We start from the raw sequence: 12783 nt of genomic DNA, 5'->3' as shown, positions 1-12783 counted from the left end.
CACACACACACACACACACACACACACACACACACACACACACACACCCTTTCCAGTACCAGAAGCTTTAATACATTTTTATCTAGACTAATTCACATGTGTCTAGAACACTGCTTCTCCAAAATAAAGGATTATGTGTGCCACAAAGACTCTGGTGAAAATTCCCCTCACCTGGCAACAGGACTAGTTGCTGAAGGAAACAAAAAAACAGACTTGATAGTGTATGTCTAAGCAAGCTAGGAACAGCTCAAATACGGAGACCAGAGCTGAGGAATAATCTATGAGAATAAATAGTGGTGACATCTCTTCACCCAGTCAACAGATAATGTAATTAAATGATTAAAGGAATAAAATCCATCAGATGTGATGGCACATATCTTTGATCCCACCACCAGAAAACCAGGAAACCAAGCCAGGAAAATCATCATGTCAAAGCAAGACTGGTCTATAGATCGTGACTCAAAGAAAAAAATAATCAACTACCATTATATCTTTCTTATGTAGGGATCCAATGATTTCTATTGGTAATTTTGATTAAATTCTAAAATGGGATATTAGAATGCCTTAAATCTGATAATTTGCATTGTCTGTGAGCTGCAGTTTTAATTAGCATGTAGTATAATTGAATGTGAGATTTGATTATTGTAGCAAATTAGTTGATATACTGAGCTATGTGCATAGTGATAGTTCAGTAGTGTAGTTGAATACAGTGTGTCCATTTAAAACAGAAGGAGGAAAAGGTTGAATTTACAAGGAGCTATTGAGAGCAAACAATACTTTATCATAGCAATACAGTTGATAATTTAAGACTACTTTCAGTAATCTAGAAAAGCATACCCATCCACTCTCTTTTTAATATCATTGTTATATGCACTTTCTTTTAAGCTAACTTTTATGTAGTGGGATGAAAAAGCTGTCAGATGATTAAGGTGTTAAATATGTGACTAGGTGACCTCCAGGAGAACTGATAGCCATCATCAGATAAATCTCTGTTTCTACCTGTGAATCAGGGCAAACATTCCCAGAAGAGAAGCACCTCAGTGAAAACGGGTCTGTGAGGCTGTGTGCTTGTCCTCGCAAGTTTGGATTTGAGACTCACATGCGAAAAGCGTGTGTTGTCTCTGGGGTGGCCATCATCAAGGCCTCTCTGAGCTCCAATCTCAGTTATTCTGGCATGTTCTACCGTCCCGGTCAGGAGGCCTACTAGGGGAATTACACATGTTCTGAAGCCTTTATTTTAGGTCAGACTGCATCAAAATAACACCAGTGCGTTTCAGCAAGATACAATGACAGGTAGTTAGAAATTTGACCTTACCTCTAGAGATCTGAATTTTTATAATCTACTATCTGTTAAAATGATACTACATTTGAGTCACAACTTTACTTATTTGCAATGGTGTTCAGTTCAAAACAACTATGGGAATACCAAACCATTTCCCCTGCCTCCTGTGAGTAACCACCACAAGCTTTCATATTTAAGAATGTATCTGTAGGTGGTAAGGCTAATCTTTGGTGGTTTGTACAAGAAACCCAGTGACTTTTTCGTTTTAGTACATGTATTTGATGCACATATAAGGACTTTTACATTTTTTAAAGTTCTTCTTTATTAGCAAGTTGGCAAGATAATTAGCTTTTATATACTCAGAACAGACCCAGGATGATTTTAGAATAATAAATAGAATAGAATATATAGGAAACAAACGTTGACAAACACTATGATTTGGGATAGAGATTTGTTACTGTTTTATCTAAAATCAACCTTTTTTCCCCCTTAAGTCAAGAAAGAATTTCAACAAGATAGTAATTTTAAACTCTTTACTCTGAGATGGGCTAAGTGGTAGATATTTTACTACAATACAATCCAAAACCTTCTAATACGTATATAATTTTGGCATAGAAGCTCCAAATTAGTCTTGATGGATATTTAAAGAATATTAGTGTATTGTAAGAGGGAGGTTAAAATGGAGCCACCAAATAGTGTGTATATTTTCTTGATGAAAGTCAAACTCTGTGTTTTCATTTCACAGACAATTGTGGCTATTAACAAAGACCCAGAAGCTCCAATTTTCCAAGTGGCAGATTATGGAATAGTTGCAGATTTATTTAAGGTAAGTTGATCTTAAGAGGGATTGCTATTACCAACATTGTCATCCAGTGGGCTTTGTCAAGGATGAATGAGTAGACAAAAATGTGTATTGGGCGTCTGTATACATGCTGTTAATATATTGCATATTTTTGTCCTACTTAAAATGTAGCCTCCCTAACTTAAACTTTGTGATGTTACTATACAACATAGTTTTTTTCTTTCAAAGAAGCCAGATTGTAAAATATCCACAGGGCTCTTTATATATTACATACTAAATCACCATAGTTTCATGTCATACTGTAGGTAGAACCTAGAACCACATTTGGCAATTAAACTAAAGAAATGAACATCAAGCTCCTCATTCAGGGATTGCTGAGGACATGAAGCCTTTTCAGGGGAAGAGTTGGCACTCAAGTCTAGTTTAGCTGGCCCAACAAGAATGTTCTATTTACTGGGTTTGAAAGTTAAGTCTTTCTCATGTGACAGGTTTAAGGAAAATATGGGTTCCCCCCCCCCATTTTAAACACTTCATTTGTGAACGTTCTTACCCTACCACTTCCTGTGTGTTTGCCTTCCTGATGAGAAAGACTGCTTTTGTCATAGAACTTATTTAGCAAATTATTACCTGAAATGTACTTGGCCACACGTATAGGTATATAGCTCATGCTTGGCCTAGCCTCCTCTTGTCGCCCTGGTCTGTCTGTGCAGAATCACACATAGGGAAGTTGACACTCAGCCCTAGGAGAAATGGGTTTCTTAGAATAAGGAATCCACAACATGGAACTACATTGAGGGAGTGTGAGCCACTTAGGAGGGGTTGCAGCCTGAGACTAGAGGCAGGGCAGTTCCCAGCAAGAGGCCTGACTCAGGGCAGTGAGGAATGGATGGAGACCCTTCAACACTGTTAGCTCAGACTGCATGGAAAAACTAGGAGGCTGCTCTCGTTCAGCACAATCCATCCTTCCACTCAGGGGACCCTCTAAAGGGTCTAGGTCTTGTCTTGGGAAGATTATAACCCTACTTCAGTGTTGCTGAGGTTCTATGTCAAGAATTTAGAGTCCATGTAGGTGAGCTGACCTAGGTGTGTAATTGTTAGGGGAGTTTAGTGAATGAGATGGAAGGTGTGCTGGGGTGTGTGTGTGTGTGTGTGTGTGTGTGTGTGTGTGTGTAGCTATAGGTTAAGTCAGGGTCTTAGAAGTGCTAGACAAGTGTTCTACCACTGAGCTACATACCCACCCTCATAAAAGAGAACATTTTTATTTTCTCTAGGCAGCTTCACACTTCAGAAGTTTTGAAATAGAACACAGAATGGAATTACTATGGTTCCAAGAGCTCTAATTCAAATTCTGTTCTGTCTTCATAATAGTTAAATTATCTTGGCCAGATTAGTCTTGCTGGATGTTACCTTCATCATGAGTACTATATATATTACACTGCCTACTTAAAGATGCTAATGAAAATTTCATTACAGTGCATCTACTGCAATTTGTAATAAATTTGTAAATAATACAGCCTACCTTTTTGTATTTTCTCCTGTTCAGATATATAAGTAGGTGTTCAAAGTAATTGGTAAATATTATAAAAGGTATTACAATGACAGGACATTAAATATCACCTGACTTTTTTAACATAATGGTTTTATTGATATGAAATTATCATGCCCTTTAAAAATGTAGCATTCAGGGCTGAAGAGATGGCTCAACACATAGTGCTTCTGGGGAGGCCCTGAGCCTGCTTCCCAACATTCACAGCAGGGAGCTTACAACCCCTCGGAACTCCAGTTCCAAGGGCTCCAGCGCTGTCGTCTGGCCTCTGTGGGCACCTGCATTCACATGCACAGACCCCACACAGATGCACAACTCAAACAGTTCTTAGTATATCTTTAAAATGTACAATTAAGGCCAGCAAGGTGGCTCAACAGGTAAAGGCACTTTAACTGACGCCCAGGTCTCTGGGACTCTGGTGGAATGAGAGAGCACACTCCTGCCCACAAGGTTGTCTCTGATCTCTGCACACGTAATCACGCACAGGCATGCGTCCTCATACTTACAAATAAATGTAGATAAAGTACATAATCCGTTGCTTGTTCGTCTGTCCATGCTGCTGTACAGTGAATCTAATGTCAGTTATAGTTCCATCCCACTGCAGAGAAGCCCTGTGCCCACAATTTCTGTGCTATACAACCCCAGCTCTACTTACAGTCCACAGATGTGCCCATCCTGGCCTCTTTGTATAGCTGGAGTCACTAATATTGTGATCTTTTTGGCTGCTTTCCCTGAGCTTACAGTTCTTGTTTCAGCTGTGCCATAGTGCCATAGCAGATTTCAGGGCTACATTTGTTTGTCCACGCAGTTGTGTCTGCTTTTTTGTTATTGTGAATAATGATGCTATGAGCACCAGTGTGTAAATTTCTGTACAGACAATAATGTTTATTTCTTTGGAGTTCTTTTCTCCGTGTGGAATTGCTGTAGGAGTCTGTGTCAGTCTGCTTTCATCACAGCTGTACAGTTTACATTCCCACTAGAAGGACATGTGGCTCCGAGTCTTCTAGACAACTCACTAGCGCATGTTAACTGTTTGTCTTTCTGGTTAGACAGGTCCTTGTGGATATGAAGTGGCATCTTACAGTTTTGATTTGTGTTTTCCTGACAGCTGATGATGTTGACTGTTGTTTTTGTGTTTATTGGCCATTTACATATTCTCTCTGTAGAAATGACTCTAGTGTTTTAAAATTTTGTTTCCCGTTTGCTCTTGAGTTGTAAGTGTTGTTTGTGCTAGAAGTAAGGTCCTTATCAGGAGAAGTTTCCAGTGTGGTCTCTCATTCTGAGTTGCTTTTTCACTTTCATGAGAGTAGAAACATTTTAAATTTCAGTTAAATCGTCTTGTCTTGTCTGGGTTTTTTTGTGTTTGTTTGTTTATTTGTTTTTTTAATCTTTTGTTACCTATGTAACAAGAAGTGTTACATATACCTAACACATATATCAAGTGTTATTTATACTAAAGAAAACTTTCCTAATACAGTGTAGTAATCATTGGGCTTCAGTATATGTTCAAATCCCTACCTTCATTTTCTTTGCATGGACACAGAACAAAATGGCCTGGTCATACAGTCATTCCATCTTAGCTTTTTTAAGACCTTCTAGACTGCTTTCACAAAGATGACACCATTTCACGTTCCTGCTGGCAGTGTATAAGCTTTTTCCACAGCCTCACCAACACTTGTTATTTTCTGTTCTTTAATTAGTGCCATCCTAGGGATGAAGTGGTACCTCAGTTATAGTTTTAATTTATATTTTACCAGAACTAATGTTGTTGAGGACATTCAAGTACATGATGCTTACTGAACATTTCTACCCAAATCCTTTCTTTCCTTCCTTCCTTCCTTCCTTCCTTCCTTCCTTTCCTCCCTCCCTTCTTCCTTCCTTCCTTCCTTCCTTCCTTCCTTCCTTCCTTCCTTCCTTCCTTCCTTCCTTCTCTCTCTCTTCCCTCTTTCTCTCTCTCTTTTCTTTCATGCTAGAGGTGGCAAGTGCTCTTACTTAGATACTAAGCCACATCCAAAGTCTTTGGTTAGGTTGTTTATCTTTTTGTTGGCTTGTAAGAATTCTTTGTGTGTTCTCAATACAAAGCCCTTATCAAATACATGGTTTCTAAATATTTCTTTCCATTGAGTATAGTTTTATTATTGCTTTGTGTGTTTTTTTGAGACAGGGTCTCACTTTGTAGTTTTGGCTGGTCTGGAACTCACTATGTAGACCAAGCTGGGCTTGAACTCAATAGCTCTGCCCCTGTCTCTGCTCCCAAATGCTGGGATAAAAGGTGCCATCATCATGCCTGACTTTATTTTAACTTTTTTGATACTATCAGATATACAGATACTTTTGCTGAAGTCCAGTCTGCTTGTTGTTTCCTTTCATTGTTTGTGCTTTTATTGCTGTATCTGAGAGTCGATGGGCAACCTCAAGTAATGAAGATTCACTCTTAGGTTTTCTTCTAACAACTTCATGTTTTGGGTACATTTTTTTATATGGTGTACAATAGGGACCCACCTTCATTCTTTTCCTGTGGATATCATTTGCTCCACACTATCTACTGAAGAGACCATAGGTGTTCCCATGGGTTGGATTTGTTATGCCACCTGTCTTCCCACCACAGCCATTATATTGTTACCTCTTGAACCTGTAGTATTTATCTCTGTTGCTCTCTCTCTTCCCCACATTTCTTTTCTCCTCTAGTATGATGTTCTGAATCTTCCTAGGCTACACTGGTCTCTTCTTTCTTAAAGATCCCTGAATCTGGAGCAGACAATGCTGTTTCTTTCATTCTCCCACATTCTGGTATAAGATGACCACATTTAGAATATGTCTCTAGTAACAGAATTGTTCCAACAAACTCAGTGTATAGTTTGTTGACTTTTAGCATGTCCACAGAGCTGCGCAGCCATCACTTAGTCCTGCTGAAGAGAAACCACTTATGCAGACACTTCTCTACTCCCCCAACTCAAACGGGAATGTGCGCATCATATGTTTATAGCAGTAGACAGCCTTCTTTTTAAATTCAATCTTCTCTGATTTATTCTTCCTGTGTAGGGCTGGTTACCTATGCAATATCTAAAGGACAATAAAAATAAGAATCCAGGTCTTTCAGCCTTTATACTTAGTATTTTTTGCTAAAGGATTATATAGAATCCGTGTAAAGTCTGTTGTTGGTTTAATTTTTTTTAAGACTAATAAACAATGGCAAGAGAAAGTCCCCTTGTCTCTGTTGTGGGGAGTGCAATGAGGGGACATTCTATGGGATGCTTGCTTATTTATTTATTTGTTTGTTTGTTTGTTTATTTAATTGTTCAAAATGTTTGACCTTCTGGGGAAAGATGTTGTGCTAAAGCGTATTTTTCGTGCAACACGCTGATCCCACATGAGGTTCTGGGAGCATGTCAACCGTGTGACTGGCATGAGCTCATGGTTCCTCCACTGAGGAAAGCCAGGGGAGGTGGCGCCAGCACCTAGTGCTGCCCGGAGCAAGTGCCTGCTGGCTCCATGGTAAGCACAGGCCTTTTAATAGGTTGGAGACAAAGTGACATTCGGAAGAAACAACATGTCGACAATTTCCTTAATAAATTTTGTAGGAACCCATTATTTCCACCTGGTGGAAATGTAGCTCTCTTAAATAATTGAGAGGTTGCACTCATCAGTGCGACGGTCAACAGAGATCTTTGTGAGCTAGGGCAGCCCACAGCCCTTTGCAAGACAGGGTAATTGATATTTTACACAAGCAGCCCAGCTAGTGTTCAGAGTGTCTGTGTGGCACCCACAGTCCACTCTGCTCTCCTCTGCTGTCCACGCAGTCAGTCACTAACCTCACAGGACTAAGGGTTACAGTTAGTTGTGTTTTAGAATGGGCGTTAGCTCAGTCATTTGCATTTGCTGTGGTTTCTTTTGTCTGCTGGCACAAAATCTTCATATTCATGAAAAGTGATGATACTAAATATTCGGTTCATATGAATATACCATGTGACAGTAACATGGTGAGAAAGCCAACAAAATGTTTGTGAAATGTGTAATGCAAGAATGAAAAAGCAAGTGCTAAAGGAGGTTGGTGGTCCTGAGTAGTCACACTGGTGTGGGGCTTGAAGGAAAGTGAGGTGCACTGTAGAGAAGGGGGGCTGCTGGGGAAATACAGAGGTAGGAAGATGCTGCCGATCCAGCCCTGGAAAGAACTGCGCCTCCTAAACATTTGTGGTTATGCCAAAAGGCATCTGGGCAGGAGTTGGCTCTAGGCAACCTGTGACGGGCTCTGTCAGCCCGTGTTCCTCGTGAGCCCTCCGCACAGAAGGTTTGCCATCTCGGGGGGGAGGGGGGGGAGGACTAAGTGAGCAGGGCATGCCTGCGCCTGGGTGGCACTTGTTGCTGATCAGAGATCTGCCATGATTTTAGCCTCTGTGGCTTCCTGAGAGCTAATGGCCCTGTTTCAGGGAGGGTTCAATGTTCTTAATTACTGTTTTGGTTTTTGTGTTTATTTTGTAGGTGGTTCCTGAAATGACAGAAATACTGAAGAAAAAATAAGTCAATCATATCTTAAGGAAACTATCAAAAGTATTCAGCTGAAATCATAAAAATTTATAATCTAAGGAAAGCAAATATGCTAACAGCAGCCAGAATGCCTTTTGATGAATCAATTATTATATCCTTTTTGATTTTTTTGTGGTTCCAAACAATATTTTTTGACATTTTCTAATTCTGTAATAAAATATATAATGAAGTTTTGTCATCCTTTAAAATTACTATCAGAAACATGTCTAGTACCTTAAATAAAGAAAAAATTGAAAAAATAAAATAAAATCTACTTTAGCCAGGAGTGGTGGCATTCACCTCTAATTCCAGCACCCTGGAGGCAAAAGGATCTTTGTGAACCCAAAGTAAGCCTCGTTTACATAGCAAGTTCCTGGACAAACATGGCTGCTTAGTAAGACCCTGTCTCAAATCATCACCATCATCATCATCACCACTTATTTCTTCACTTGTCTTATTCATGGGTGTTCTTTGTTTTAGGCAAGATTGTAACCATGAAAACCCTCATAGCCTAGCTATGCTAGTATAATTGTTGAATGGCATATCTCAAAAGATAGGGGCTGGATTGCCAAATTCAGAGCTACAGAAGCTTGACCACCAAGTGTGAATGTTCCAGGAACACACTGCTCTTCAGAAAAACAGCTAATGTGATAAAGTAAACTTGGCTTAAGCCTGACCATGGTGAAAGTGTTTGGTTGGTTTAACTTAAATTTTAGTTGTCCATTTTAGGGGTTTGTCAGTTTATAGAACTTTGTGTCTGCAAAGGATGGAGTTGGAGAAGGAGGGACAACTCAGTTTGATACTACTATAGATGTCTAGAATTCTGCTCAGAAAATGCTTTGCCCTTTCCTTTACTCTCCCGGTAGTGTCCTCTGTGTGGAGAAAAGCAACCAGGCTCCAATCATCCACACATGTGATCATCTCTTGCACTCTTTGCCCTAGGGTCTCCTGGTACAAGTTAGGCTGAGTGTAGGTGTGAGACGGGGTGAGGCCATGGCCAGGTCTCTGGAGCCACATGAGTCATCTGAAAAGTAGAATAAAAAGAATTGCCAACAGCTAGGTTCAGTGGTGCACACCTTTAATCTCAGGACCCAGGAGGCAGAGGCAGGCCGATCTCTGAGTTTAAGGCCAGCCTCGTTTATGGAGCCAGTTCCAGGACAGCCAGGACTACACAAAAAGTCCTGTTTCGAAAAAAAAAAAAAAAAAAAAAAGGAGGAGAAGAACTACCACTGCCAACTGGAAACACATCTTCATCTTGGAAAGCTGAGGTGGCACCCTGGGGTGAGCATGCAGCACCGGAAGGAAGCAAGGTGCAGTGGGACCCCTAGACCCCATGTGCTTCTGCTGCTGCCTAATTGAGCCTGCTTTGACTCAGGGGCGCTTGCTGCAAAGCCCTTTTGAAAGTTGTGGCATTTCAGCCCTGTAGTGAGAGGACAGCAGTAAAGTGACAGCTCTTCACAAGTCATGGACACATTAGTGCTATGGGATCCTAGAATGCCCGAGCTGTGGGGTCATCTGGCTGTGCCCTGCCCCAGTTGAAACTGGGACACAGAGGAGAGGAAACCATATCTTGAATTGTCTGGGCATACATGGCTTCAGTCACCTCATCAAAGTGATTACTGTATCCTTCTGTCTTTGAGGTGCTTTTTAAGGTCTTCATTTACCTCCCATCCCTGCTGCAGGGGCAGCAGCAATGGCAGATGTGATGGCTGTAGGGGCACCCCACTGAGAAATGCTAATCAGAGAGGAGCACCCCAGGTAATGCCTTTCTCCTGAGCTGAACTGATGATCCTTTCTCCCACTTGATTCCTCCTATCATTCCTCCTGTCATAGTGGCCCCGTCTCAGCCCCTGAACCAGCATTTACTTGGTGCAGCTTGTTGTCATCATTGCATTTAGCACAGTCAGGCCACTTAGCAGGCTGCTAAGTTCTAAGAAATGTCGTTTTTTCATCTCCAGATGCCATTGAGTGTACTAATGTAGATGGCCCAGCCAACTCTACACCTAGTTAGTGTTCATAGTGTGTGTATGTGTTCATGCAAGCAGCAGCACAGTCCGCCCGTGTACCTGTCCCACAGATGTGTGGTTGACGCGTTGTGCCATGGTACTACCCCACCATCGGAAATTGGCAGCAGCGCTGCAGTCTTACAGGACCGCTGTCATATAGGTAGGTGTTCTGTAGTCCTACGTAGTACTGGCATATCCCTCCAGTCTCCATAATGGTCCGTAAATTATATTCTGCTTTGGTTGGTAATTATAGCAATAATTATCACCTCTACAAGGTTCTATAACTTCTCCAAATGCAGATAATTAACCAGAGCCAGGATTTGAAACTGGGCAGTCTGGCTTCAGAATGGTGACGTCACCAGAAATCTGATTCTCCCTCAACTCAAGGGATGGGGAGACCAAGGCTCCACAGTAATCAGCCTCAGACAAAGAGCACTAAGTGATTCCTGTCACCCAGTGAGGCATTGTAGAAAAGAGGCAGTTTTCTGGGGTACTGCCTGCAGAAGTTCGTGGAACTGAAACGTCCCTTTGGGTGGCAACTTGGAATGACTTCTGAAAGTCGTTTGGGCTGGGAAGGTGGTCTAGGTGGTGAAGTGCCGCAAAGGACCTGAGTCTGCAGTGCCTTGTAAAAGATCATGCCACTACTGGGGAGGTGACAGAGTTGCATCTGTGGGGCTTGCTGGCTAGTTTAACTAAATTGACGAGCTACAAGAGACTCTGCCTCAGAAAATAAAGTGGAAGGGGAATGAGAGGAAGACAACCAATGTCAGTTTCTTGCTTCCACATGCACACACATCTGTACACACATATGAGCACATACAAAAAGCTGTAGAAGATGGCTTAAAGTGAAAACTTAATCCAAAAGGCATGGTTTGAGGTACCCCGTTTATCTTCACTTGAATCTGAATAACAGTTCCTTTTGCTCTGCTCTGGCTCTAGGCCTCTGGGAAAGGTGCTTGTGTGTGCATCCCCTTTCCGTCTGCTTGTCTGGAATCCGGTTAGCCCCTGTGGCTTCTGGGAGTTTGGCAGCCCGTTTTCCTTTGCAGGCCAGCCCCTTCCCTCACACAGCCTGAGGCACAGTGGTGACAGTGCTCCCAGCGTATGTCCTGTGTGCTCAGCAATGCTGCAGGGAACAGTTTTGCAGTGTTTGATGGCTCAGAAGTTGTCATGTGTAGGAGCTACAGCTTAAAGAGCTTTGCTTGTCAGAGCAGTAAGCTAGCCTCTGAGGCCACAGGCTGTTGAAGGCATGGTCCCTGCCTTCATGAATTTTTACCAGAAAAGATGAGAGGAGGTCAAACACTTGGCATTGTCAATGAATATCCTCTTGTGGACCAGACCTGGTCATTCTTCAGGGGCTGGAGGGTGGAAGAGGAAACTGAGCTCAGAGTTCTTGTGGATAGTTAAGGCAGGAAGGGGCGGAAACATGGAGTTTGGGAAGTGTGGGTTAAGGGAAACCAGTTTGTAGGGGTCATTGACAAGTGTAGAAGGCCTTTTCCCTCCTAAACCAGTGTTTCTCAAATGTTGCTTCCCATGAGGGTACCCATGAAAGCACCCTTGAGGGACAGCTGGCCGATAGAGATGTGCTGATACTAAGTCATCCTTCTGCATTTTATACTAAAACGTTGCTGTCTGCACCCTTTGTTTTCTAGGCCAGTTGAGCAGATAGATGCCCAAGTGAATGAACAAGGAGGTCAGTCTGCCGCTCCATAGCTTTTGTCTTAGAAACAAAGCGGGTAGTTTTGTTGAATACTTTAAAAATCCTTTCTGCTAGTTGGTGGCTACTGTTTGAATGTACTGTAATTAAGTGTGTCAGCATATTGGGCTGAGACCATGCTTTATCCGATAAAATGCCTCCTGCACAAGCATGGCAACCAGAGTTTGGATCCCTAGAGCATGTCATGTAAAAGGCTGACAGGTGTGCTAGCCACCTATAAGAGGCTGGAACTTAGAACTAGCTACCTAGCTAGCTAAACTAGCTAGAATTGAGTATAGTGAGAGACCTTGCCTCTGCAACTCCCAGATTTCAGCTTTGGGTAGCACATGTACACACATACACTCCACTCAAACACATATGGATTCCACACACATATACAAGACAAACCACAGCCTATCGAGTGTACTATAGCGTTGCATGACATGAGGCCCTGCACCTGAGCACGTCCTTGGTAATGGAGAGCCACTGGGTTTTGTGGGCAGCCCATGACCTACCTAGAGGACTAGCCAGGCCTGGTGGTGTATTCACAATGCTGGAGGGAAGAAAAGATGAAAGCCATTTGGAGGTGGTTACAGGAGTCCTCTGGCTTCATGCCCTGAATGGGTTTAGCTGGAAACTCTTTGGCTACAAAATGGGTCCCCAGAGACTGTGTAAATGGGTCCAGTGCTGTGGGTGAGGCTGGTGGAGAGCAAGCTTTTCCTCCCAGGATAGCAGGGGAGCCGGGTTGCCGCCAGAGCCTGGGTGTGTCTGCGCCGGCTGGAGGGCTGGAAACCCCAGCCGTAAATGCACCTTATGTTCTCATTCTGAAAGGAATGCTCAGCATGGCTACGTTTCATGCTGCCTCTGACTGGGGGTTTTGTTTTGGTGGACATAAAAGTGAGCTGGAGAGAGTGGGAAACCCAGAGAACC

The 12783-nt window shown here is 42.3% G+C and overlaps 1 protein-coding gene across 2 annotated transcripts in view; it reads left to right on the top strand.

Moving 5' to 3' along the window:
• Positions 1–8344, top strand: part of Etfa (electron transfer flavoprotein subunit alpha) — a 62544-nt gene extending 54200 nt beyond the window's left edge. For both annotated transcript variants that reach the window (XM_055621864.1, XM_055621863.1), the window contains 2 exons: positions 2028–2108; positions 8110–8344. In XM_055621864.1, the coding sequence (XP_055477839.1) occupies positions 2028–2108; positions 8110–8148 (120 nt within the window). In that variant the 3' untranslated portion in view covers positions 8149–8344. The remainder of the gene's footprint in view (positions 1–2027; positions 2109–8109) is intronic.
• The last annotated feature ends 4439 nt before the right edge of the window (positions 8345–12783 follow it).

This window comes from Psammomys obesus, unplaced genomic scaffold (assembly GCF_907164565.1).
Source record: "Psammomys obesus unplaced genomic scaffold, mPsaObe1.curated_primary_1811, whole genome shotgun sequence".
Taxonomy (NCBI): domain Eukaryota; kingdom Metazoa; phylum Chordata; class Mammalia; order Rodentia; family Muridae; genus Psammomys; species Psammomys obesus.
Note: the sequence above shows the minus strand (reverse complement) of the source record. Positions and strands in the feature narration are given on the sequence as shown.